The following is a 27,550-nucleotide window of genomic DNA, read 5'->3' as shown; positions in this document are numbered from 1 at the left end:
TGTGTATGGTTTCATTTTCTTTATTTATTGCTTCGAGGTCGCCAGTATCCGCCGCTATTTGGCGTGACCTTCGAGAGTCCGTGAGGCGCGTCTTTTCCAGGCGGGCTTATACAATGACGACCTGGCGTTGTGTCGTAGTGCGCAGTTTAGTATAAGCAAGCGTGATGCGTGTGCCCGCGCAGAAGTTGTTGCTCTTCAACTTTGTCCTTAACACAGTCACATCTGTGCATAATATACCATCGTGTCCCAACTATCATACACCAATATTTGAAAACATGCAAATGCCACGTAGCTGGACAGAGCCAAGGTAATGTTTTTTGCCGTCACTTGGAGATACTCAGATTAGTTTTGCATTCTGCCTAATTACATAATCAATCTTAATTAATTAATGAACTTTCCGAATATTATAATTAGACGAAGAGTGTCAATGAGAAAATTGTAGCAGAACATGGGGCCGTATTCTGAGACGTTCGACTTCGGCGATATTTCTTTTTCGGTTTCAGGCGCGCGCTGATTGATTGGTTGAGCAAAATTGAATGATGTCGGGCTCAACCAGCCAATCAGCTCATCGAATTCTGTTAAAACAGCCAATCAGCGCGCGCCTGAAAGCGAAAAAGAAATATCGCCGAAGTGGAACGTTTCAGAATGCGGCCCATGAAACACTTCCGATACAGCTTTCTGCAGCTCAATACGTGCTACATAAAAGCATTTTTCCGAGCGTGAAAGACTTTTGTGTAGCACGTATTGAGCAACCGGAAGCTGTGTCGGGTTTTTTTTTTTTTCAGGTTCAATAAGTAGTTCAATAATTATTAATAATGAGTGGATTAAATAAGATTGATTATGTGATTAGGCGGAATGCAAAAAATAATCTAAGTATCTCCAAGCGACGGCAAACGACATTACCTTGGTTTTGTCTAACTATGAGGCTTGCTCTTGGTATCTTTCTTCTTGTATTAACTTTACAACCATTATTTGTGTTTTTTTTCCTCTGTAACGTCGTCCCTACAGCAGTGCCTTCGGGTGATCTGTAGTATCATAATAAAAAATTAGGAAAATATTTTCAAATGAATATGCCCTGAAGTCTCACCAGCTAAATTTGTAAATTGTAATACGTGCCAGAAGGCCTTTAGTAAAAAACTCAATGAGGAAATTATTGTTAATAATTCCATTATGCATTTCATTTTATTATGCAAGCAATGGTCGTCCCTTCAAGCAGAACACCTCATGCACTAGAATTGTGCTATCTACCACAGACAATTAAAAAAAAATCGAAATGTTCCCCGAAACACTGGTATATTTCAGGGGAAGAAAGGCCAGTAAGCACATAACCACCTCTGCGGAACCAAAAAAATAAAAGAAAAAACAAACAAACAAATAGACGCTGCCACTTTCTTTTTCTTTTTTCCATTCTTTTTTTTTTTCCCAGCGTGGTCATATATTAGGCATGTTTCGCTGTAAAATTCACTTCGCTTTCTTTCGTGTGATTACTTTGTCCGTGCCCGATATTCGGCACTTAATTCATCTGGCACGCTTTAGGAAATGGCTCAGTTCATTCAAAACAGCTAACTGTGTATATTTCGTCAAAAGTAAGGAAACATTATACCACCCCGTTCATTTAATGGTCAGGTGATGGCCTTTCCCACAGTACGTCAGCAAAGACGACAAGCAATGCAGACAGAGAAACGAAGTGTACCTTGCACGCCCTCCTTGCGCTTCTGTGGGCAAAATGCCATATCAAGTGCACAGCCCATCATTCGGTCATTTTGAAAGCGCTCATTCTATCATTCCGAGGCGAGATATTCATTTCTTTATTCCACACCGTTAAGCGACCCAATGAGCAAACAGCGGGTATTGCATCAATACCACTTCAAATTTAAATCTCGATTCACAACTGATAAGCGCGAACTGATGCAAGGCGAGAACAACAGTTACGTGCGAATTCACACACTTCAAACGAACTCAGAAAAAAAAAAAGAATGTCATACCCAGCGTCACTTCTACTCAGCCGATGTGACCAGCCCTGGTACTCACCGCAGTAAGGTTACTCCAATGAAAAATAAGTCACGGGTAGGGTCCGACGCATAGTCCGACGTATAGTGTAGAGGGATGCTGTTACGGCAAGTCTTAAGTGTCAGTTGCGCATCAGGTGACCACAGGGCTGAAACGGTCGTCGTCGTAAGTGAGAACACGCAGCAAGCTGCCACACGCTCAACAGATGCGTCGTGTGCGCGTGTCCTTGAGCCCTGCGCTGACAACGCGACTTGTCCTTTTCCTCCACTCCGTCCCTCTCTCCACAACCTTCTCGCTTAGGGCCGTACTCTTTCTCTCTCGACTCACGGCCCCATTCTCGCCGCCATTTACGGTGCTGACCGGAAAGGCGAGAGAAACGGCTCGCAGTTGTTTTGTTCATATCAAAGAACTCTTGAGTGCTAAGGGCCGCCAACGCTGCCTCAGTTGTAAGCTATACCGAAGCAGGCAGCGGCAACATATCGGCCAAATAAAGCAACTGTCGCGACGAGATAGTGCGAGTGCGAAGGGTCAAAAAGCCATGATGAGCAAATAACCTCTATCATATCTTCACAAAGCGGTTTCGATGGGGGCGAAATTGCGAAACCGCCCCTGTGCTTTTATTTAGGTGCACGTTAAAGAACCCCAGGGGGTCCAAATTATTCCGGAGTCCCCCACTACGGCGTTCCTTGTAACCAGCTAGATCGCCGTTTCGGCACGTAAAACCCCATAATTTAATTTACTTTCTCAATGCAAATTGGTGCGCATTCTTCTGAGACCTTTGGACGCGCTAACCTGCTCACCAAATCCAATTATATTTTTCTAGGGCGGGGTTAGAAATGAGAGAACTCACAATGCAGGGGGTTAACTGTTTTTAATGCGAGAACTTGGATAAGCAAGATATCGCAGTACAGGACGAAAAACTCAGCACCGTTTACCACACGTCTTTCTCTTTCGAGTCTCCGTACTCGTCTCTACTCCGTGTTAACTTCTCGGACTCTTAGTGCGGAGTAAAGGTGGGAGAAGGAAAGCTTCGAAATGTGGCGTAGAAACCCGATCCCTAGGGCGGCGGGTTCGTGTCGTTGGCGCCTGGTGGGTCTCGGTGGCCGCCACTGCAGGTGGCGGAGTCCGCTGTTTGTATAGCAGATTCCTCTCGCGCGAAGCGGGGAGAGAAGCGGGACGGGCAGCAGGACGTGGTGTCTTCGTTTCAGCAGCGTTTGAAGCGACGCGGGCCAATGTACCTCAAATGCTGCTGACAGAAAGCTAGATAGAGAAGCAGAGTAAAGGCAAGGAGGTTACCGAGAAAATGCCTGGTTTGCTAGCCTGCTCGGGGGAAAGAAAAAGGAGGTCTAGAGGGCCCCTCCCCCCAGTTTGGTCATTTTAAATAGCAGGCGCAGCGCTTACATCACGCGCTGACGATGGTGTCTGCAAAGTATTAAAGTAGGGAGCCTACATGCAACGCCGTTTCATGCAGGCTCCCTATATATTAAAGCACTGCCGCGCGCCCCAGCGACAACCGCTGAAATTTTAAACCAAGAGCCGGGCGCCTTTCCCATCGAGGAAGCTTGTGGAAGCCAGAGTAAGGATAACACGCAAAAACGCTGGGACGTTAAACGAAGTACTAGCAACGTGACTCACCATGGCACGTGGCTCCGGTAAATCATCCAATGCGGAACGCGCATCGACGCCGCTGTGAATGCGTCGCGCAGCACAAAAGAAAGGGAAGAAAAAAAAATCCGCCTACAGTCCACCTTGTGCAAGTGGATCTGCAGAGAGGCCGGTGCAGACGATAGGCAATTATCACCACGCCGCCAACTTACGTTAGACGACTTTACATAGGCACCACCACTACAAGCCACGTACGTCACACGCACTTGTTCGGAAGTGCAACATACATCCTCATTCTTCTAGGAAGTCCGTCAAGCGCAAGTGCCTTATTGAACTAAATGAATGTTTAAAAGTAAATTGCGTCAGAAAATGCGTAAAGTACGACCTACACTCTAGCTGCAGACATGATAGCTTCGGATTGTTATTCGTATGTACGAGAAAACATAAATCTGTTACGCTGAAACTAAATGACAAAACCCTTTTACAGCTGCCGTTTGAGGTCTGTCTAAGTGGCCGATGCTGCTAGGTGACGGCACCCTTAACACCGCATACATCCTCATTCTTGTAGGGCCTCCGCCTAGCGCAAGTGCCTTATTGAACTAATTGAATTTCTCAGAGTAAAATGCGTCGGAAAATTCGTAAAGTATACGACGTACACACAACTTGCAGACATTATAGCATCGGGTACTAATTGGAATATACGATTCCAATTAATTGGAATACGATTCCAATCAAATATACGATAATTGGAATATAATTATGTTACGCGGAAGTTGAACCCCAAAGCCCTTTTCCAGCTGCCGTATTTTGGGTGAGCACGCCACGAAAAGTTTCCACCAAGTAGAGGCTAACACTTTCGCTGTAAAAGGAGGTGCTCGTCCGGTCATCTGGACGAGGTCCTTCGGTTCCGGTATGGGAGAAGGTGGAAAAGGCATGTCACTTCATGAATGACGTAATTAAAGGCAGAGAGAGATCGAAATCGTGTCTCTGTGGTAAAGTAGGTAAAGCCCCTGGATCTTCGAAAAGTATTGAAAGGCTTTCCATCTCGCTACCTAGCTACGCGATCGAAGGATAACTTCAGCCCGCTCCCTGGTGTGGGCCAGGAGCACGTAGCAAGCCACGCGTGCCGCTCATGCAATTGTTCGTCGTTCGTGACCAATGAGCAAACGTCCTTACATAGCTGCCACAAACGCAAAGATGCATAGATCGGCGCGTGGCGACTCGTCTTCTTTCAGTTGCCGAGTTCTTCTCCACTTGTTCACGCTAAAGGAAAGGGAAATTGGGAAGCTACGAGTCAACAGCTTTAAGAGACGTCGAACTAGCAGATTTTCCGCATAACGTCAAACGGCCACCTAGTGTAACGCTGTACATCAGGCACGCACAATTTAACACTGTTTCTCTTGGCGCAAACCGCGAGGCACTGCCGGTAGTTGTCGCTACTTTTGTATGATCCAGGAACATTGTTGGCAGTCGTTATGTTGTTTTTATTTCTATTCCTGACTGCTTTTGTTTATTCCACCATATTTATTAAAAATGAGTTGGTGATGCATAATGCGTATTTGATTGTTGTTTGCTTTTTCCTATTTCTAATTTACTGCTCTATTTCTGGCACCTTGTATCTTGGCCTTCTTTGCGTACTATCTAACAGGATGTCTCCTAGACCGTGTGACTTTTGGACCTGCTTCTGTAATAACATACGCCCATGCGACATTTTCAAGTTCAAGAAAAAAAAAACTCTAATAAACCTGTAATCTGAACAAAGGGAATGGTCGTCGCTGCCTCCCATTCAATGGTTAATCGAGACGCTCACAATCGAGACGCACGTAAATCACCTTCTAGCGCCGCACTAAATTATACAAATGCTATTTCTAACGTATAATCTTAGCTCCAATATGCAAGTGCGTGCTTTTCAACTTCATAAAGTAACTTCCCAGACAGTTCTTGCGCTTCTCCTTTCCACCCCTCAGCCCCCCTAGGTGAGACCCCTCACCTTCTCTTCACCCCTGCGTATGCAGGAGGAAACACCGACGCCAAACCCTGAAAAAGTACATGCTGGCACATGCTGCACCAGAGCAACTTTTTAATGCAATGTCATTATCAAGATCAGCCTGACCCATGCATCTGATCGCATAATTAACCTTGGGCATTGGCCAGCATTACAAACCACTGTAAAGCTCTTGCGAGTGCACTTATCGTGTACTGCATGTGTCAGGATTGGCCCACCAAGTCTCCCCCTTTGATTACGTAGTCTCCAGAATCCACCAAGTTTTGATTGCGTCATGTCCGGGATCGACCTAGTAGAACAGGACACGCCAAAGCTCGAGGAAGCAGGCGAAGAAAGCGTCACTTTTGAAGCAGAATGTTTTTGTCCCTTTAATTAAGAAGACTGACATCATGAACAATATCACCCCTTAACAGTTAACCACGCCTCGTCAGGGCAAGAAATGGTTGGACAGTTGTCACAACGAAAGTGTGCGCTATAAAGGCTGCCAGAGCGCTAGTTCGCTTCCTTCGAATAACGGGCCCGTGAGATTGACTGTTATATAGGGACGTGTGTCACTTCAGTTGTGTGCGCCCATCCCAGTTTACATGCTCATCTCTCTCCCTTCCTATCACTCTACACAGCCACGCGCCAGTCGCCATTGCAAATTGTAGCCATACAGGATAACTTCTAAAACACTGTCTAGGTATATGTTTACACAAATAATATTTCAAATATGTTTATTATTAGAGGACATAAACAAAAGTGAATGCCCATAACCAAACAGTTTACAACATCCCTTAGTTTTTTTCTGTCTTCAAATACACTCCTATCACACCGGAAATCTCGCAACATTTTTTGGCAGGGAAATCAGTCTTTCCGTCAAAAACCGAATGTTTTGTGACTCTTTAAGCTCTTTTCACAATTGAGAGCTATGATTGGCTTTTTTATTTATTGAAGGGAAAATTGGAAAGAGAGGGAGGTTAACCAGATGGGAAGATACGGTTTGCTACCCTACGCGGGGGAGAGAGGGGAGGAGGAGGTAAAGTGGCAGGAAAATAGAGATAGAGAAAGAAATGGAGCACAGACAGACAATCGCAGTCGGTCCCTGTCACCGCAAACCGTCGCCGCACAGCACAGTAGCACTTGCAGCACTAAAAACCTCTGTCCGGGCTACAGCCGTTTGTCCAAGCCTGTTCCCCTTAAAAACGGCAACAGTGCCCTCGTTGCCCTTAGCTGCGATGGCTTGTGATGGCGGCATTCGAAAATAAGTTCCTCTCTTAGAGGTGTTTGGTCAAAGCGCGCTATCGCGATTGTGAGCGATCGCCTCTGTAAATCGTAGCGAGCACAGCCACAGAGAAGATGTTGAAGAGTCTCCTCGCTACCACAGTCATCACACGAGGCGTCGTCGGCCCATCCGATTCGGAATGCAAAAGACTTAAAGGCCATTCCTAGCCATATTCGAGAAAGCAGGGCAGCTTCGCGACGGCAGAGTCCAGCTGGGATGCAAAGAAAAGGAAGACATTAAGGCACATACAATGGTGGTGGCTATACTCCTTTGAACGACAGCGGTGCCAGGCTTGCGAGTAACAAAAAGAAAATAAAGAAAAAGGTCACGCCATTGCGTTGATTGGCTTACGCGGAACCATTAGAACTGCTTGCATTGGTACGTTTCCTGCTGCCTACAGACAAAAGAGGTGACAGTCTCGAAGGGCATGACCACATCGCGTCGACCATCAACTCGCTTGCTTCAGCAGCACGTGGCACTAACGGGCCACAGACAACGTTGTATGTCATTGAATAGAAAATGGATATTATTTGGCTATTTTATTTATGTCATCTTTCTATGGCTTCAAGAAACACTAAAGTGATACACGACCGGAAACCTTTATTACATTTAATCACGCCTCAGAAGTAGCGTTTAAAATGTTCCACATGGCACATCTAAATTTAACACCCTGGTTAGAGTGACCGAGTATTCTAGGTCACTCTACCCCGATGGAGAGAGGCACAATAATTTAAATACTGCATATTGCGCCCTCTAGGAAGAAGAAATAGGACTACGAGGAGCCCTTGTTTCTTCCATGAGACGATAGGCAGCGCTGGCGCCCGTTATTCTGGCGGCAATTTGCGAAAACCGAAAAATAATGATAGTGGTGAGGTAAAAACGTATGACGGTTGACATTATCGCGCTTATTTCGGACCTGCTGTCGTTTCATTTGTCGGCCCCAAGAACGCAAGCTAGCTCCCCTAAATTTACAGCCAAAAGTTTGGTGTGGAATGAAGTGGTACACTAACGCAGATGTCGTGGTGCCCAACTGTGAAAATGACATGTTTAGCCTTTTGTAGAGTTCTTAAACGACTCCCCCTAATTTAAAAAGTGGTAGCGTATATTATTATTTTCGAAGTGTCGCTGGTAAACAGCTTCATAACATCTAGATTGTGTACAGGCTCCCAACTCGAGACTTTTCGAGACCATTAGAGACCTCCTGTACACACGTTTACAAAAAATGCAAGAAATGGCGCCAATGGATGCAAGAGACAGAATGAAAATCGACTGCAGCCATGATTGCGCACAAGCAGTCCACCATTGCAGACGGTACACCTTGTGCAACGCGCCATCTCCGAAATAATTTGGAGCTATGGCAACGAGGAATGGTCAACAAAAATATCCAGATGTATAAAACAATAGCTTCGTCTCTGAAACAAGTTGAACGGCGCATTTAATTCCTTCTGGTGAACACGATATTGTGTTTGGCAGGAAGCAGAGAGAGGTTCGAGTCGAGAACACTAATGTCCACGTTGGGATCCTTTTCGCCTGCACTAACGCTTAGCCGTTGCAAGAGCCGCACAAGGATGTAGAACATGTCCACATGCGCCAGCTTCTCCCCAGGACACGTCCGTGGTCCCATGCCGAAAGTAACCAGTGGCAAGGGATCTCGGCGAAGCTTGCCAGTGACGGGATCCAGGAAGCGCTCCGGACGGAACTTTTCCGGCTCGTCCCACAGCTTAGGATCGTGGTTGACAGCATACACGTTGTATACTATGCCCGTGTCCTTAGGCACATCGAGCTTTCCTGCATAAATCGAATGCGTATTGCAATCAGGTTCCAACCTGGATACGGTTTCTTCTGGTTTCAGGAGGTGTTTATTATGCCTGCAGAGCCGTCTAACGAGCGTGCTGCATATTAAGACAATCCGAAAGATGAAACAACCTGAAGCGGTCTTCGAAACCCTAACCATGACTGTAATTATCCATGTAATATGCGTGAATGACACCAGCTTTTAGTAGGTGATGAGGCACGAACGTGGTAGTTTCATAATGCCTAAACTATTTTTGACTTTGTGGGTGGCTGATCACACCAAAATTTAGTAGCGGTGGCGGCGTCAGCGTGTTGTCTGCTGCTTATGATTCTTGATAAGCATCATGATGATCAATCGATGAAGCGTTGTAATGCCTTCGTGCTATTCACTTCGAGCGCAACACTCAAGAAGTCTTTTTTTTTTCTGTTTCTTGAGTTGTGTATCACTGACCGGCGACTTGGGAATCTTATAATTCGCTATAGAGATATCCTCGTGGTAAATTAAGGTGTTGGGTTTAACGTTCCGAAGCTGCATAGTTGTCTATGAGGGGACGCCGTAGTGGAGTCCTCCGGATTACGTGTGACCACATGGGGCTTTTTTTTTTTTTCTACACCGGCGGCGGCTGCTTGCGGCCGTATCGCCGTATCAAAGAGTGCGCGCTCGCAGGGGTCTCCTTTTCAAAGCGATATGCGATGTGGACAAAGTGTAACAAGTGCCGGTAGTTTCGTATGCGTTGTGCTTCCGACGTTTAGTTCGCGTTGAAGCGAGAGACGGCACAAATGTCAATTCGCTCGCTGTTGCTGCCACGCCTCCTCACTCCAGCGTTTTGACAGCGAGTTTCCGCGGTCATCGAGCGAGATGTGTTCTTGTGTACCTGTGCATGCGTGACCCCGAGCTTGTTAATTTATTTAGTTAGCGAATGTTTACAAGTTTATGCGGCCGATAAAACTACTATCCTTAGTTCGTATAGTTGTCTGCTGATTTGCTATCGCAATCGATGCTTCGCCTTTCGGGCGAAACTGCGACATTTTTTTTTGTGATTGTGACAATAACACTTAAATTTAGTATTTTACCCGGTGCATTACCATGACCATGGCGAACCATGCCCTCACCGACTTTAGTGTCCGTAGTGGTGTTGTGCGGTAGGCCGAGGGGAGCTACAGGAAAGCATCGAAGAGTCTCCATCAAGCAGGCAACGGTGAAGGGCATCTTTTCCCTGTCCTTGTAGACAGGCGGCGTGCTTCCTGGGAAAGTTGGCAAAGTGACACGACCACGTAAGCGTAGGACATCCCTTCTTGATATTCGTTATGCAGCACGACTGAAAATAATTTATTAGGCGCAAGTATTCGAAGAGGGTTGCGTGATAAAAGTGAAAATTTCAGCTAGGGTGGCGAAAAAAATCCTTACACTTAAAAAAAATATAACAATAATAAACCATTCGTAGTAGTCTGCCTTCCCTCTGTTATTTAACTAATGACAATCTCTTGAATAGAAACTGGAAATACAATGTCCATTGAAATTGTTCCAATCATCTTTCAGTGTAAACGATCTCCCGGTGTAACACAGCAGTAGCATGGCAAAAGCGTTGAAAATATGTGAAGGACATTGCAACTAACAGTGCTGTACAGTGCCAAAGTACCAGAAACGTCGTGTTTAGTAAAGGTCCTCACCAATTGCGTCCTCAATTTCCTTTTGTATCTTTGCTTGAATCTGCGGCTCTTTCGCCATCATCAAAAACAGCCATTGAAGTTCCCCGGCCGAAGTGTCGCTAGCGGCTGCAACAAAAAGTTGTTTGTCGAGTACAATATTCACAATATGGTCAGCACAATTTGTCTCGAACGTAGAGCACTACACGCAGGCCACTGAGGAGCTTTTGGGTTTGTAGGGAGTCGTCAAGAGCACGACAAAACTGCGATTAAGCTTCTTCAAAAATATATCGGCAATATACGAGTAACTGTCTCTTAACCTTTAGCATAGCTTATTGTGGAAAATAAAAAGAACACGCGTTCTTTTTTTATTTTTTAAATGGATAATAACACGAAATGTGGGTCTATATACTGCGCAATTTCCAAATTTTCGAAAACATTCTTGCAGCACTTGAAAACAATGTTGCGTCAGAAACCTTCCAGGTGTTTCTGGCGGACCTTTCGAAAAAATAAAGATAACTTTGCTATTTTTTGTCGTGCTACATTCGATAAGACTTCTACAGTGTAGTAACCGGCCAGAAGCCACGAAATAAGAGAATCAGTCAGTTGAACAAGAAGTAGGACATTTATCATTGCCCTTGTGAAGAGGATAACATTACTCGGACATTGCTTGTAATACAAAGAACGTCCACGCTGACCCCGTTATTGTGTGAAGTGTTCTAAGGGAGGAGGCAAGGAGATGGACATTACGCGACGTACGAACCTCCAAATATGTCGAAAACGACCTGGACCATGTTGCCTTTGGTCAGATATTCGGCGTCACCCTTTTCTTCACGTATAGCATCTTCGCGAGCAGACAACATGGCATGAGTGAAGTTCTCCGTCTTCCCTGAAAGAAAACGGGACCTTAGATCACGCTGTAATGATGGGCAGTTTTGACACAAAAAATAACATAACCAACAAACACCTAGAGATGTACTTCTGCATTTTTTTATAAAGGGAAAGTTTGCAGTAAATATAGTAATAAACTTTATTTATGAAAGAAAAGCCGGAAAAAACAGTACTTTTCAAACAAGCATTCTGCGTCCATCAATGAATCGAAAGAATAATATAGAAATTGATAAAGTAAAGTAATTTTATACTGAATACGCTAAGTATAACACAGATGAAACAAATAGTATTGTTTTTTTGAAATGTAATGCCTGTTCAAGATATTACTTCGATACAGGCCCGTTAATAATACATATTTATGGAGTCACTGCTAAAGTTGTTTTGCAGCCGTTGCTAAACTTCTTTCCTTCTTGCATGGATTATTCTTCGTTTAGTTACGCGCGGCAATCTGCCTTGTGCAATTTGCTGCATCTTGATACCTCCTGATAGATCACACCATTCAAACGCTATACTATATGGGCTTCGCATCACCCCTCGTCAGCAGAGCAGATCTGTTTGGGTTATGTACTCGCTTATCCTTTTAAACACGTTGAGTAGGATGTGGTGCACCACGCGGAACGCTTGAGGTACTTCACCAGTCAAGCACAATCTCGTTTCGGCCTTCTAACTTCTGCGGTGATGTGCATTCGATCCTTGGGCTAGGACAGAGCTTTCGTCAACTGTCATCTTTTCTTCGTGAGGAACCCATACCAGTTTTCTTTGTTATTGCTTCGGGCTACTGAAAGAAGAAAATATGACATCATGGCTATTGTCTTCAACGACACAATTCCGCTCATCAAGGGGCTATTCCGACAGAGCTGCTACACAGCACTGGAAGACAAGAATGAACAGTCATGGGTGTTCGGCCATGTTAATGCTTTGAGAAAGCATTGGCTTTATGCTGGCCTAGGTGGGAACGTTAGCAGTGTAACTGCTTTAGTAGTCAGTGTTGGTGCTCGCATGGCAGCCAGCAGGGCTCGAGCAGCCGTGAGCTTTAACAAATACAAGAGCTGGGAAACTGAGCACTGTTGATACTGGATCGACTCGACTATGAGGCTTAAGCCTTGAAAATTTCCTGCATCGTTCCGAGTTATTCGTATTTGTTGAATTTGTGCCCTTTAAAAGAATTTTGTATGCTCTCTAAGCCCTCAGGTGCGCGAGCCTTAAGTGCCACACGTCAAGTGAAAACTCTAAAAATTTTTACTCCGCCAGTCTATAAAGAAGGGCAAGCCTATAGCGTCACAAAGAGAGCACTCCGTATAGGCACAAGAAAATTGCTACGTTTGATTTGTTTGTTATGCGACATGCACAGTCTTATCGACCAACGGGGAGGGGGCACCAGCATCATCCTGACAAACCGAAGGAGACGTTGTCGTCAACGCAAGTGTGAAGTCAAATAACGTTAATAAACCCGTAAAGTCGTGTCTAAAGATAGCATAAAAGTGTCTCGGAAGTTAACGCGCATGCTTCTACGTACCCGGTGCGTAAGTGGCTTCAGCCGCGCTGAACAACTTCTCAAAGGTTTCAGTGAAATCCCGAAAGAGATCTTCTATCGCCTTTTCTCTGCGCCGGTACAATATTCCCAGCCAGGGTGCGATGTCGCTTGGCAGACCGTTAGGGGCGATCTCATAGAACTTGCGGTTGAGCTCTTCCATAAGCTTGATATCCTTTTTTGCTTCCTCCACCCTGCGCAGAGAAGCCAGCTCCGTCATGCGTTACTATTACGCGACACTTGATGATTGTTATGAACTGCGGATTAAATGTAGCCTACTATTTGATGAAGCCACGCAACAGCCAAGGGTCACAGTTTTCAGACTAACCAATTGCAGAGCACCAAAGCGCCTAAATTACATGATACCCAACTTGACTACCCTTTTAACTAACATACAAAAGCATGCAGAGACGTTTAGTCCAGTTCAGTCTTACACTGCGCCAAGCACAATAATTATTCAGAGTACTATGTAGGTCTTTAGGCAGTGTGGCTATCACCGAACTAATCGAGAAAACTGAATGCTAAAGAGAAAAGGAGACAATCTGTAAACAATTTCACTGGCGATTGATCAGTAAATGCGAGAGAAATGCAATTATCGTTACGTCGTACCATTGTCGTTGAAGTCCGGCATGAATGATTTAAACCACATTTAAATCATATATACAGGGTGTTTCAGCGAACACTTTCAAAAATTCTTAAAGGTTGCCTGTGGCAGATAGCACAATTCTAGTTCATTAGCTGGTCTACTCGAAGAGGCGGACATTACATCCACAAGAAATTGAAATGCAGTATTGAATAATTAACAGTAATTCACGAATCAAGTTGCAAAATCAAAAAAAAAAAAAAAAAATACCACGTGCCTGCCGGCTAACGCGTCGCGCTTTTAGTGCCCTCAAATATAAGTTGAACGAATTAGCCAAGGCTGCTTCGCGCACAGGGCCGGTATTTTGTAGCGATGCCTTTCCGATGCTAAGGCATCGTGCTTTTCGCGCTTGGTCAGTGGTCAGAGCAACGGTCCGCTCACGTTATCAGCGGGATCAGCCGGTCGTGAGCAGTGGATGACAAGACTAGCATAGAATAAAGCATAACGCATCGCTACAAAATACCGGCCCAGAGGTCGATTGAACAGGCTGTCGGTGATTGCGATCATGGTTTTTATCTCCGTCGTTCATCACACTGTTACCTTCTCCCCCTCCATAGTGTTTCTTCATTGGTCCGAAAAGAAAAGAAAGAATGCCTGCGCAGCGTCAAATGCTGCCTCCGGTCCCGTATCGCATTCGCACGTGGCTGCCGCTTTTTCGGTGAAATTTTTTTTCTTAAGCCGGACGCCCCTTTTGTCACTTAACCAGGCCTCAGAAACTCCGCTGGTTTTTTGTCCACGCGAATTGCAGCGCCATCCATGAGATGGATGCGAAACCAAAATCGTTTTTCCTTTTTTCTTTTTCTTGTCACCCCTCTCTCAACTTTCTCGTTTCTCTCTCGCCTTCAACTATCGGCGGCGTGGCTGGCGCGGCCCGCGCTCGTTGTCGGCCGTGCTGATAACGGCCAAAACGGCAGCAATTTCTTTTTCTCGCCTTATTAGCAGTTTTGCGGTTTTCACCTTCCGCGCTAGCAGTGTGCATGGTTCGTGTGGTACCCTACCGTTGCACGTTTGTCAGCTTTTCCCCGCAATGTCTCGCAGCTGTCGCTGTTCGTGTGTGGTTCAATGGTGTGCGAACACATCAAGACGAAGTGAGCCACGCGACGTGAAATTCTACCGCATTCCTAAAGACAACAGGTGAGCACTTTGCAGTTTACTTCCCGGTGTTTATTTGTGATAGTAATTGTGCGCAGTCGTAGATGGCTGTCCGGTGGTGAGGCAGCAGCCAGCTGATTTGAAAGCACCACAACGATGCAGTAAATCGTTACGACAACAAGCAGCGAACATAAAGCTCCTTATAAATATAGCACCACATGTGCGTATCGCAAGGAACACGTGTGTAGGTGTGCGCTTTGCACTTATTTCTAGCTAATTGGTCGCCATCGTTTAAAAATGCGTTTCTGAGAATTAAGGTTGACATATCACAACTCGTACTATGCCGCGATGCGAAACGAGCTCAGTTTTGAATGTTCCAACTGCTATATTATAATTTATGATCTTCAGGATGGAAGGGCTTTTAAACTACGCTGGAAGGATGGACCTAATGGGTTTGCCCAGCGACACGGTATGCTTGGCGCACTTCACGGAGGTGGATATTATGGACCGAGCGAGAAGCAGGCCGTGAGAAGCTATTCTGAGCATTGGGCATTAGAGCAATTACAATAACTTTTTTTTTACATGTGCGTACATGAAACACCATCCGCGTTTTGTTGCATTCTATAGTGTGTTGCACTGTCTGCTCTAATTCTGGTTTTCGCAAACGAACACAATAAAGTGAGTCCAAAGGACTGTTGTGTTGTAAGTGGAATTATTTTTTAATACAATTTGGGCACATGCTTGCTTGATATTTAATAACGAACGGGACTGCCTGCATGAAAACGCAAAAAGAATCCACTGCGCACAGACACGCAGCACGAATGCACGAATGGCACGCCTGGACAGGAGAGGAGCGCGCGCTTCGGTCCGGCGGTGTGTCTGATAACGGCTGCGACAAAAAAAAAAAAAAATACAATAAACTGAGCGCGCCGCGGACAGCTAAAGACAAAAAAAATTACACCATCTACCCGAGGGGAACCATGGGCTGATGCGGAGCATCGCGGTCGTTATAACGGCGTTCACGCGATGTGATGGTACGCTCGCGGTCGCGTGCAGCATCGGGAGCAGCCTCTCGTTGTTGACGTTTACACGCGGCTTCCCGTTCTCAAACTTCGGGTTCCGCCGCTTGCTTCGTACGTTTACGTTGAACTTCACGGTCCCGAACCTCAGGTTCTGCTGCTCGACGTACTCGAACTGACGCTGCTTCACGTTGCCGAAGCTCAGGATCCGCTGCTCGACGTTCACGAACCAACGCGGCTTCCCGTTCTCGAAGGTCGGGTTCCGCCGCTCGCTTCCTACGTTTACGTTGAACTTCACGTACGGTCCCGAACCTCAGGTTCTGCTGCTCGACGTTCACGAACCAACGCGGCTTCCCGTTCTCGAAGCTCAGGATCCGCTGCTCGACGCTGACGTTTCGAAGCGGCTTCGCGTTGGCGAACTGAATCTGCATCCGCTGCGCGTCGCCGACGTTTACGTTCTGCGTCGCGAGCTCTTCTCTGCGCAGCCTTGTCTTCAGAGGTGCTCGCGGTTCTGTTAATGAACTGGCTGCTGCTGTTTGAAGATGTGCCAGGCAGTTCGATGACAGATTCGTTGGCGTCCATTCAGCGCATCGGACGGCACAGCGTGACTAAACCGGAGCAGCTACTGAGGCAGCGGCGCATGCACCGGGTTTATATAAGCAGCTGGCGCGGAGAGGAGGAGTAGAGAGGCGCGCATGCGCGCGCTATCGCACAGGTGGCGGATGAAGACAAGGAGGGATAAGCGCGTTATCGAACAGATTGCGTGGAGAGGGGAGAGGAGGAGAGAGGCGTTATCGCACAGCTGGCGTGGAGAGAATGAGGAGAGGTGCGGACGGACGCCGACGCCAACGACGCCGCGGGACAGGCCGCCGCCATAAGATGCTCTGCATCTAAAATAAGGGCATTGCGCGAGGCATGTGGGGAGGGGAGGCGAGGCATGCGAGAGGGAAAGGAAAGTCACGAGAGAAAGGAGAAAAGAGCGGAACAACGTTATCATAAAAAAGGAAGAAAAAAGTGCTATACGAAAGAGGGAGGGTAAAAAAATCGCGCCGCTTTTCTTTTTTTCTTCTTTTTTTTTCGCCACCGTAGTACCGTCATCCATCCACTAGGGCCTAACTGAAGTGCGCCTTGGCGCTAGCGTCGACTGAGCGTCTGCTATAGGAGAACCAATGGGAGTTATAGGAAGATTCACCCCCCTGACTTAACGTTCATCGCAGTCATGCTGGTTCTGTGCCGTTCTAAGTAGTTCTGTAGATTTATTGGATACCAAACGGAGTCATTTAGCTGTGCTGACGCTGTTTCTCATGTGTTTTGCAGGCAGGCAGGCAATGAACTTTATTTGCAATAGTGCTTTAATTGTGACATCGGCTGTATTGGGTCCTTTCGCCGACGGCTCACTACCACAATGGCGGGATCTACGTTCGCCGCCTTCGTTCTTGGTGCGCCTTCATGCGCCGCACGTTCGGATAGCAATTTTTCGGTAAGTGAAATACTTTGCGCTTAGTTTTTCAACAATGTTCGAACTTTTTTTAGGTCTTAACCGCGACAATTATTGATGGTTGGGCTCTTCTGCCCTGCTGGTTTCCGTCATCTTTATTTCTATGCGAGGGTTCTGCTTGTTTGTAGTCTTTATGGTTAACTTAGCAGGAAACAACCGAAGGGACTGCATTCAAAGAGGACGCGCTGGTCGTAAGCGTGAACCACACTGAACTCGCCCTGTTTTGTGTCCTTTTGTTCTTGCATGGATTACAGCTTCGCGTGCGCGTTTTGTGGCTATACAGCTTGTAGTGTTCCCACTTTATAGCAAAAATAAAAAAGAAAAAAAAAAAGATTACTGGGATGCTTGCTTGTTTCATGCAATGTCAAATGCAATCGGCAGCTGATCTGAAAATTGCACTGCTGCTTTGTTTTAAATAAGCTGAAAACTTGTAGCCTGCTAGATGCTTCATCTGGGAGTGCAATCACGACTGCTTATTTTTTTATTAATAGAGAACTGTGGTTCACTAAATTTGTAATTGCATATATGTCTTGCAACTGTCTTGATGCTCTCATTTTTTTTTCATTTTCGCTGTATAGACTACTGGACACCCTTATTGTCCCTTGGCGCTAGCGGGATGACAGCACCTCATCGTTATAATCAGTGTAAGCCAATGTACTGTAGCCTCTCTGGACTCACAGGGCTTTGTATAGGGCTTAAAACCAGGGAGCACTTCGCGGTAATATAGCTAGTTGGTCTCTTACAAACAGGCATTTCTTTTTTTTTTTTTTGCATTGATCCCTAATCAGCTGCCACCGCTATGCCCAGTTTCTCAGCAGAAATGTACACAGTTGACGTCTGCACAATTTATGTAGTTTCCCTAAGCCTTACAAAGCTTAATAACTGTATACAACTGTATACACGGATACATGTATACACGGATACATGTATACACGGATACATGTATACACAGATACATGTATACACGGATACATGTATACACGGATACATGTATACACGGATACATGTATACACGGATACATGTATACATGGATACATGGATACATGTATACATGTATATATAACTGTATACACGGATACAAAATGTCGGGATCAAAACAACTACTAGACTTTTGAATTATCCGTTCAAGACATTATCCTTTGAGACATCAAATAACTGCTTCTGTGTTTCGTAGGAAGCCAGTTATTCGCAACACACGTCTCAGTGCTTTACCAGTGGATGGTCCATTTAAAAATTAGCAATAGAAAAGATTAAAAGTAAAAGTGAATTTGAAGCTTTAGTATATCCTTAGCAAAATTTTATCTATATTTTCGTTTGTAACCAACTTAGAATTTTGTCACTTGCTTCTTTCCTTGACTTTCGACAAGCCATTCGCCGGCTTTTTTCCCCGCATCCTCCACATGTACGCATGAAAACCAACTCAATAAGTAAATATCATCCCGCTTGATTGGCCTACGCCATCCGAGCTACAAATAAATATTACGACTCCTACTCGTAAAGCGTCAACTAAGGCAAATATTATATCTGCATAACAAGAAAGCGATATAGCATATTGGCAATTTTGTCAGACAATTTGGTGAGTCTCGGATGAATTTCGCTGACCACTTACGAGAAGCGGACAACGATTGCAATGCGCAAGAAAATTAGCCGTTTCACCAAGTTAAATATTGAAAGCGATAGCAAGGTATAGCAATGCGCTTGAGCTCCCTGTATGGTGCTCTATATATAACATATAACAATACGCGGAGGCTTCATATTGGCGCCATGCAGCAGGCGAGTAGCGGCTGCTGAGTAGCAGAAACAGTTCCTTTGGCGAATACCAGGCATCTCAGAACAGCTAGAGCAATTAGGAACGCCCGCAATGGCGTCAGAGCACGTCGCACCTTAATGTAGCGCGAGATGATAACGTTGGAAAGCCGTCGGCGTTTATCAGTGCCCAGTGAAAGGAACAGATAGATTTAGCTTCACATTTACTGTCCGTTCTGCTAATACGATGCATGCACCGTTGTCTGTTCTGAACACAGCTGCTCAGCGGGAATGGTATGCATGCGCGCGCAATTCTTATGTCAACAGCGGAAGGCAGAATGCTGCACTGGCTTCGATGCAGAACTGATAAAGCGGAACTGACATGGCTTCGTCAATTTGCGACCAAGCCCACTGCGCTTCTCAGGAGACCGTGTAAACCTTCACGCGTGGGATTCGCATGTGCTATCGATACCATGATATCCCAACGGCGGCGGCAACAACGACGCCTCCGAAGGCGCGAATGTGCTTCGAGTGCCCGTATTGCTATGGCCTTTGCTGCCTCCCCTTATCGGACTGTGTCTCTTGAATGGGATATACTTTATCAGTTGCTGCCGGCACAATTTAGTGTATGTGGCAATAGTCACGCACACCAATGCAGCCATTCGGTGCAAAATAACGGCAAATATCCGCTCGCAGGAACAGACGCAGCAGCTACACCTCTCTATGGCACGTGATTATACGAATATATTGGATTCGTAAGACTCAATGAGCTTCATGAGCAGCCACCTGCATTCGCTGGCTCCTGATGACTTAAAGATCTTTCTATCCCCTGGGCTAGCAAGTTCCAAATAAACTGTTGTGCTGGATGTGGCTTGTCCGGTTTACTAACTCGAACTAGTTTACTGTATACGTATGTAGGCCGTCCCTGTGACACTTGCTGCTGTGATGAACAATCGCACATTGTCTGGGCGTCTGGCCACATGTATATAAATATATATATATATATATATATATATATATATATACCATGAGGAGGGCACTTTGTATCACATAAAATATACTTGACAGCTAGTGAATGTAACAACAACAACAACAAATATTAGGACAGTGGCCACAATGGGCGCATACGATGAAGGCAACCCGAACGCTATAGACATGCTTCCTGCTTTGTACGGACCTGCTACATAGGCTGTGATAGTGACGTGTGCCGCCGCAGAATATCGTGCACCGATTTCCGTCCAGCTACTCATCTTTCTCCATTCCTATGTCCTTAAATTATTTTTTCCTTTCTCCCCATGCACGGTAGCTAACCGTTTCTTTTTCTTGCTAAAGTCCCAGTAGTTCCTCTGTTTCTGTCTCTCCCTCTTCAGCTGAGAGAGCATGAAGCTTGGTCTTTTATTGAAGGTCACAAAACATAATAAGTTGCAGAGGGCTACATTACTTCTTGTACCCCCGGAATGATGCAACCACATGATTCCGTGAGGGTACTCAGCCTCACTGCAAACTCCACGTTTTACGTCTCGCTCTCCAGAAGGGAAATGGCGGTGTTGTAATTAGTAAACCACCAATGATATCAAAATTCAGTCTCTGCTCATTTGGGCGTCAAATTTAAATCTAGTAGCGGACAATCGCGACGTTGCGAAATCGCAGCTTGCTAAATAGTTTGTCGGGATCGACGATGGCACTCCAGCATGCGATGAACGGTAAGTGCCGACGGCTTCGACAGTATGAGTGTGGCATGCGAGCATGATCGATCCCGCATTCAAGAGTGCGAGTAACCATGACGCATACGCGGCGACTCATTCATATTGTAGCGACGGCAGCGATAAGCGAGGAGATTGTGGCGGGCCAGCGCAGCAAGCGTGTTTGTGACTAGTCGCTTCTGTTGGAACGCTAATCCTAACGTTCTTTGAAGTCCACATAATTTAAAAGTTCATTGATTAAATATTGATTTGTTGCCTGGTGCTTGCGGCTGGCGCAGAACTGTTCCGGGAGCCCGAAAAGAAGCGAGGACGTTTCAAGTGATAAAGAAAACGCAATAGCAAAGAATCCTCCGTACGTTGTGCCGTAGACAGAAACTCCGATGAGGGTGAACAGGATATGTAGAAACGGCTCCCTTGATTCGACAAGCTGCGGGCCCTCTTTCAGGGAGTCCACGTAGTCGTCGACGACCTCCGTGCACAGCTTCTCGAGGGACTCACTGACGGCGTACTTCCTGGAATTGAATAAACAACAAGTAAACGGAAAACAGTTGTGCTCGTGGGAAAGCACAATTTCAACTTTGCGACCATCACGGGGAATGTAATACTTTACTAGAGCCACACATTATCGACGCTCGCAGAGTAAGAGCGCGCTGCTCTGACAGGAATAAGAAAAGGTAAGAAAAGAATTCAGGAGGGCTGGAGGCTTGTGCCGGCTCCGCAATATTCGGTTAACTTTCTACGAGAGTGTCCGGTTCAAAGAAAAGAGCGCTCATACCAAACGCCTGGTGACACGTTGCTTGTATGCGCAGCACATCGAATTTAGCAACGCATGTTTTACTTATGCTTCAACGCTTTCGGACAGCGCGTATAAAATCTGAACGCGAAGCACGCAATTGCAGCACATAAGCAGTTCCATCGCCACAAAGTTTTACGGGAATTTATTGTATTCGAGAGTTGATCGCACGTTGATGAAGTTTAATATGTAAGGCGAGAGAACACCATGACAATATGAAAACATCGACATTGTTGTCCCTTTTGTAATAGTATGAATATCACACATGTGGTGTAGCTGTCACAGAAGCGCCCGTGGTGGATGATGACTACCAACCTTACAGCAAGGAGGGCCACCTTTCGAAGTGCTTTCCAACGTGGGTTGTAATCCTCGAAGATGATATCGTGATTTCCCTGGGTTTGTAGGGCACCTGGAATCGAAAACAAGACATTAAAAAACATTGCTTTTACATGTCGAGACTAAGCATTCTCCAAGGCACGTAGTGCCAGTTCGCCTATTATGCGGGACATAATTATTTGGATGTCGCGATAACACATACTAGAACATTCGTCTTTCTCGTATAATAGTGCTTCATATATTCCGATTGTCAGTCGTTTCTCAGTCGTAAGTCGTTTGCGCCAGGCACAGGAGGAAAATCGAAATAAAAATATTCGTCTCCCTTTTTAGGAAACTGACTTCTATGAATGCAAATGCACAGTTACAAGTTTCTGGTTATAACCTCTTCAATGCTGATCGCGGACAAACGCAGAAGAATCGCATTTATTTGCGACAAAGTTGGTAGTAGTATAAGACACACTTGAGTGGCTATCGCAATAAAAACTCCCGATGCATCTTTCTGCTTCACAATACGTGCTATATAAAAGGTTCTCCCAAGCGTTAAAGGAAGCCCGCAAAAGAGTAAAAAGTGCCGAGCAACTTGTCGCGCAGCACCTTTCGAATGTTTTTACGGGCTTCTTTCTGACATATCAAAGAAAATATTCACTTCCAGTGCAACATGCTATGGTAAGTAACCTTGAAATTTGCGGTTGCTTATAGATTCAGGGTCAGATTATCAAAGAGTTGTCCTTAAACATAATCACCGGCGCTGCTGACGGTGGTGTTCTTAGTGTATCGCCGATTAATATTATTAGGTGAACAATAAATATCGCGAGCAGAAGTGCGAATCTTAAATATCATGGCGTACCGCGTCTACGATTAAAATATAAGCATGTACAAATAAACTAAGATAAAGATGAAGGCCACCAGCGAAGAGATAATGACGACCAGAGAAGCATGTATTGCTGTAGGACTAGACGCAAAACAAAACGCTGCAAGCGATCTCATTCGCCTGAAAGCTCACCCATCTTAGTTGAAAAGCGCCCAGCAAACTCATGCCGGCGGTCGACTGATGCCTCGCGTATGGTATCATAGCTGTTAAGAAAAACCATGGGCCTGTGGGACATCCACAGTGTGAAGACGTCTCCGTACACCTTGGACCATTCGATCGTCTTGATCGGCAAGTTGACATTGCGAAGACCTGCAAAGATTATGGATACAATGTGCACCTTCCTGATCGTGTGAGTTAACAGCACGTCTGTAAAATTAACTCTGGCTGATGTTTTACAGTGTCATGAGAACGCAAGAGTGAATGATGCGCATCTTCGGTTCGTCCATGACTAAAAAAATGTGACCAAGAATACGAAACAATCCCACAGGCCTGCAAACGGAAAAGTGAAATTGCGTATTTAGTGACGTCAGAAACTACTTTAGAAGAACTACGAGGAAGATGTTAGACAAACTGCTGACTACTACCGATGATAAAATTGTGTGTATGAAAATAATCAGAAAAATGAAACTTGATGGTGTTAGCAGTAGGAATTTCTTGGTCGCCACTTATTGAAATCAAAGATTACAAATGTTTAACGGCCACAATAACTAATCACCTTAGCATGGAATTTGCATTTCTGTATATGGTAGGCTTGTTTTTAAGCCAATGCGTGCAATAGCAAGGAAGCAAATTACTGCCGGCTGCACAATAGCTGCCTAGCTATAGTGGCTGATACCTGAACTTTAGCCTGCAGAGGCAGAGGAGTTACTCTATCACAGGACACTGACATAAATTAATGGACAGGTTGATAGCAACCAAGGTTATAGCATACGTGACTATCATTAGGCTCAAGTTAGAATCAGCATCTAATCGCTGGCGAAGCGCATGCTAAAAAAAGAATTGAAGGCGCTCGCGAATATACAACAGAATATGTTCAGACTCATTTAGCTCTGTCATTCTACTGACTCTCCCATTTTACTACCGAAGGACAACATAATCCAGATATTGGCTTAACGTCGTAGAATATGGAGACTGGAGTTACTGTTGCATTTTAAATATAATAGAGTAACAGTGAACCCTCACCTAACACTCGAGAGCGTGAGTGTGAAGAAAGAAGAGGCACCTTAAGGCGGAGTTAACGATAGAATACCAAGACTAACAAGTTCACAGTCGTTTTTCCCGCATACAATGAACGAGTAAAATCTACTACATTATACTGCCACACTTATAGAAATGTAGCAACTTACTGCCATTACGTTAGACTGAAACAATATACCTGAACTATTACAAAGTAGAGTAAAAATATTCCCTCTGAAAACATTGGAAGTTAAACTAATGGTAGGCACTAATATAAGGCATGAGCACATGTAGCAATGATATCCTTTCATAATAAAACTAAGAAAAGAACAACAGTAAATGCTTTGAAAAACTGTGAGCATATATTACGAAGCATATGTTCAGAAAGACTGAAACATAGGTCAAGTTGGTCATGGAGCATTGGTAATGCAGGAACCGTGCGACCGAAGAAAGTGTGGTATGGTGGCAGATGTAAGAACTGGCAGAGCTTGTTCTGATCCTAACTCCCACAACTTTTATAAAACAGCATTGTGTATCACTTACTGAGAAGGTTTCCGACCAGCGGCAAAGGAAACGGTCCCCTGGGATACTTGGACACCCGATGGTAGAAACGTCCGACAAAGTAGGATACTGTAAAGACCAGCGCAGTGGTGATCCACCGCCAGTCCCAGAGGGATGAAAGGGCGAATCCCTCGAGAAGAGCGCTCATGGCTGGCTATCTCCACCTCTATCGAGTCGAGTCGTGGGCGAATCTGCAGCTGAGCAATAAGAGAGAGAAGCCCTTGCGAAAGACGTCATGGCATTTCGGGCACTGCTACTACGCGCTTAATACGCACAAGTGGCGCGACTCCGTCCTCCAATGTCGTGACTGCCTACGGTGGCAAATTCTCTAGCATGACTTGGCCAGAAAAGTAAGTTTCGCTTTTAAGGTGTTTTAAGAAGTGCGTGCGACGGATCGTTATTCCTTCAAGGGACGAATTGGGGGGCGTTGTAATATGTTTCCGTCCTCTAGAGTGGTGGCGCTTCTCCACAGGGCATCGGACCGTTTGCATTTTCGCGAGCAAGCGCCAGGAGTAGCTATGCTAGCAGCATCTGAATGCGCGGGTAGGCAGCCTTGCTACGGCGCGCGACTCCGTCTCTTCGCGCGCGTATGTAGGCTCCCCGTTCGCATGCTCTTTCGGTCGCCTCACCGGATCCCCTCACGCCACCCCGCACCCTATCCATGCGCATGTAGAAAGTGAGCGATCACTGGTTGCCACATACGCATACACGTGCTACTGTTTCTGGTTTCATTTCGCTTATTTATTGCTTCGAGGACGCCAGCATCCGCCGCTATTTGGCGTGGCCTTCGCGAGTCCGTCGGGCGCGTCTGTTGCAAGGCGGGCTTACGACATGGCGCTGTGTCGCAGTGCTCGGTTTAGTATAGGCAGGCATGATGCGTGATCCCACTCAGAAGTTGTTGCACTTCAACTTCGTTCTTTAGATAGTGACAACATCTGCGCATAACATATAGCGCAGATACAGGACGAGTAATGATGGCTACAGAAGATTGCGAGTTAGTACTATACACAGTGATACTGGTAGCGCCTGACAGGACGCGCGCTTTCATTTCTTGATCACTGACGTCTAAGAAAAATGGCGCTGGTAAAAAAATAATTCTCGGATTTTATATGGCAACACCACAATATGATTATTCAGAGCGCGCCGTAGCGGCGTACTTCGGATTAATTTCAACCACCTGGGGTTCTTCTAACGTGCACCCATGCGGTACAAGGGCGTCCTTGCATTTCGCCCCTATCGAAATGCGGCCATCGCGGCCGGGACCTAATCTCGCGCACTCGGTCTTAGCAGCGCCACGCCATGACACTACGTCACCTCTGAAGTTCTCAGGCAGAAGAACACTAACGAAATATTCAAGATAATTACGACAACCTGAACGTCACTACGCAGGAGCCCTTCTTCACTATGCCAGTATCAGAATGTATACCCACTGCTATAACGGTAGTCGACACCGTGAGCCTATGTTTGCATAGCGAAGGCTGCATCATGACGAAGGTCACTTTGTTCTAAAGGCTGCTTCTGTTCTGAAATGCCAGCAGGGCCGCGATTTTGTAGCGATTCCTTCTCCGATGATAATCCTTTTCGCACTTCTCACGCTTTGTCAGTGGTCAGAGCGACGTCCCACCCGCGTTATCAAAGCGATCAACCGGCCGTGAACGGTGGATGATAAGAGTGGCATATAATCGAGCGGAAGGCACCGCTACAAAATCGCGGCCAAGTATACTTAACTGCAAATGTTCAACTATTAAGTTATACATTAATAGTACTGCCTGTAGAAATGTAGGGCACTTTGTTAACCTCTATTTAAGTTGCCGCAAGGAGAGTGTGGTGAAGATCCAAACCAAGGAACAATGATTTAATAGTAACACTGATCGCGAATTCATAAGATGCAAGCTAAGTGACTCGAAGCCGTATCGTTTGGCACAGATAACTAGAGTGCCAAAGAGAACATATGTTAAAAATTTTATTGAGATCAATGGACATCTAAAAATCGCGGGAGTTGCCCTTTAATGCATATGGAACGCTCTTTAGGAAATGGCTCAGTTCATTCAAAACAGCTAACAATCTATAGTTCGTCAAAAGTAAGGAAACATTATAACACTTCTTTCACTCTCTGTAAGCCTGAGGTCGCGGGATCGAATCTCGGCCACGGCGGCCGCATTTCGATGGGGGCGAAATGCGAAAACACCCGTGTACATAGATTTAGGTGCACGTTAAAGAACCCCAGGTGGTCCAAATTTTCCGGAGTCCCCCACTACGGCGTGCCTCATTATCAGATCTGGTTTTGGCACGTAACACCCCATAATTTAATTTAGTTTTCGTTCACTTTTAGTTGAGGGAATGGCGTTTCGCACAGTACATCAGCAAAGATGACAAGCAAGGCAGACACACAAAAGACTAAGAGTGTACGCGTACCTTGCATGCCGTCCTAGTGCTTTTATGGGCATAATTCCATAGGAAGTACACAGCCCACCATTCGGACGTTTTCAAAGCACTCATTCTGTCATTCCGAGGCGAGATATTCATTTCTTTATGCCACACCATTAAGCGACTCAATAAGCAAACAGCAGCTATTGCATCAATACAGCTTCAAATTGAAATCGCGCTTCGCAACGGATAATACCGAATTGCTGCAAGGCGAGAACATCAGCGATGCGTGAATTCACACACTTCAAAAGAACTCCGAAAAAAAAAAAGGGGGGGGGGGGGGAATTATGCTCAGCGTCGCTTCTGCTACGCTGACGTGACCAGCCTATCTGGTACTCACCACAGTAAGGTTACTCCAATGAAAAAGAAGTCACGGTTAGGGTCCGACGTATAGTCCGACGTATAGTGTAGAGGGATGGTCTTACGGCAAGTCTTAAGTATCAGTTGCGCATCAGGTGGCGACAGACCTGAAACGGACGTCGTCGTAAGTGAGAACACGCAGCACGCTGCCACTCACTCGACAGTTGCGTCGCATGCGCGCACGTCCTTGAGCCCCGCGCTGACAACGCGACTCATCCTTTTTCTCAACTCCGTTCCTCTCCTCAACCTTCTCGTTCAGTGCCGTACTCTTTCACTCTTGACTCACGGCCCGTTCTCGCCGCCACTGACGGTGCTGACCGTACAGGCGAGAGAAACGGCACGTGTGTTTTCGCAATTGTCGATATCAAAGAGCTCTTCAGTGCTAAGGGCCACAAACGCTGCCCCAATTGTGCGCTTGTTACCGAAGCGGACAGCGGTCCACGTATGGCCAAGATAAGCAACTGTCGCGACGAGATAGCGCGAGTGCGAAGGGCTCAAAAAACAATGAGAGCAAATAATCGTTATCAAATCTTCTCAAAGCAGCATTGTTCTAAAACATTTGGATGCACTAACTTCC

At 45.8% G+C, this 27,550-nt stretch overlaps 1 protein-coding gene across 3 annotated transcripts in view; it reads right to left on the bottom strand.

Annotated features, from left to right (window-relative positions):
* Nucleotides 1–27,273, bottom strand: part of LOC119442570 (cytochrome P450 1A1-like) — a 43,033-nt gene extending 15,760 nt beyond the window's left edge. Inside the window, exons 1-10 of one of the 3 annotated variants that reach the window (XM_037707492.2) lie at nucleotides 26,954–27,242; nucleotides 24,169–24,383; nucleotides 22,582–22,758; nucleotides 21,558–21,651; nucleotides 20,806–20,961; nucleotides 12,733–12,941; nucleotides 11,089–11,214; nucleotides 10,350–10,454; nucleotides 9,792–9,923; nucleotides 8,298–8,672 (exon numbers count right to left, since the gene is read on the bottom strand). In XM_037707492.2, the coding sequence (XP_037563420.1) occupies nucleotides 8,320–8,672; nucleotides 9,792–9,923; nucleotides 10,350–10,454; nucleotides 11,089–11,214; nucleotides 12,733–12,941; nucleotides 20,806–20,961; nucleotides 21,558–21,651; nucleotides 22,582–22,758; nucleotides 24,169–24,334 (1,518 nt within the window). In that variant the 5' untranslated portion in view covers nucleotides 24,335–24,383; nucleotides 26,954–27,242 and the 3' untranslated portion in view covers nucleotides 8,298–8,319. Of the gene's footprint in view, nucleotides 1–2,031; nucleotides 2,220–8,297; nucleotides 8,673–9,791; nucleotides 9,924–10,349; nucleotides 10,455–11,088; nucleotides 11,215–12,732; nucleotides 12,942–20,805; nucleotides 20,962–21,557; nucleotides 21,652–22,581; nucleotides 22,759–24,168; nucleotides 24,384–26,953 lie in introns of those variants that run through there. The other 2 variants (XM_049662238.1, XM_037707491.2) reach the window with 2 other exon arrangements.
* Nucleotides 27,274–27,550: the final 277 nt, after the last annotated feature.

This window comes from Dermacentor silvarum, chromosome 2, assembly GCF_013339745.2.
Source record: "Dermacentor silvarum isolate Dsil-2018 chromosome 2, BIME_Dsil_1.4, whole genome shotgun sequence".
Lineage (NCBI taxonomy): Eukaryota > Metazoa > Arthropoda > Arachnida > Ixodida > Ixodidae > Dermacentor > Dermacentor silvarum.
This window is presented reverse-complemented; position numbering and strand designations above follow the sequence as displayed.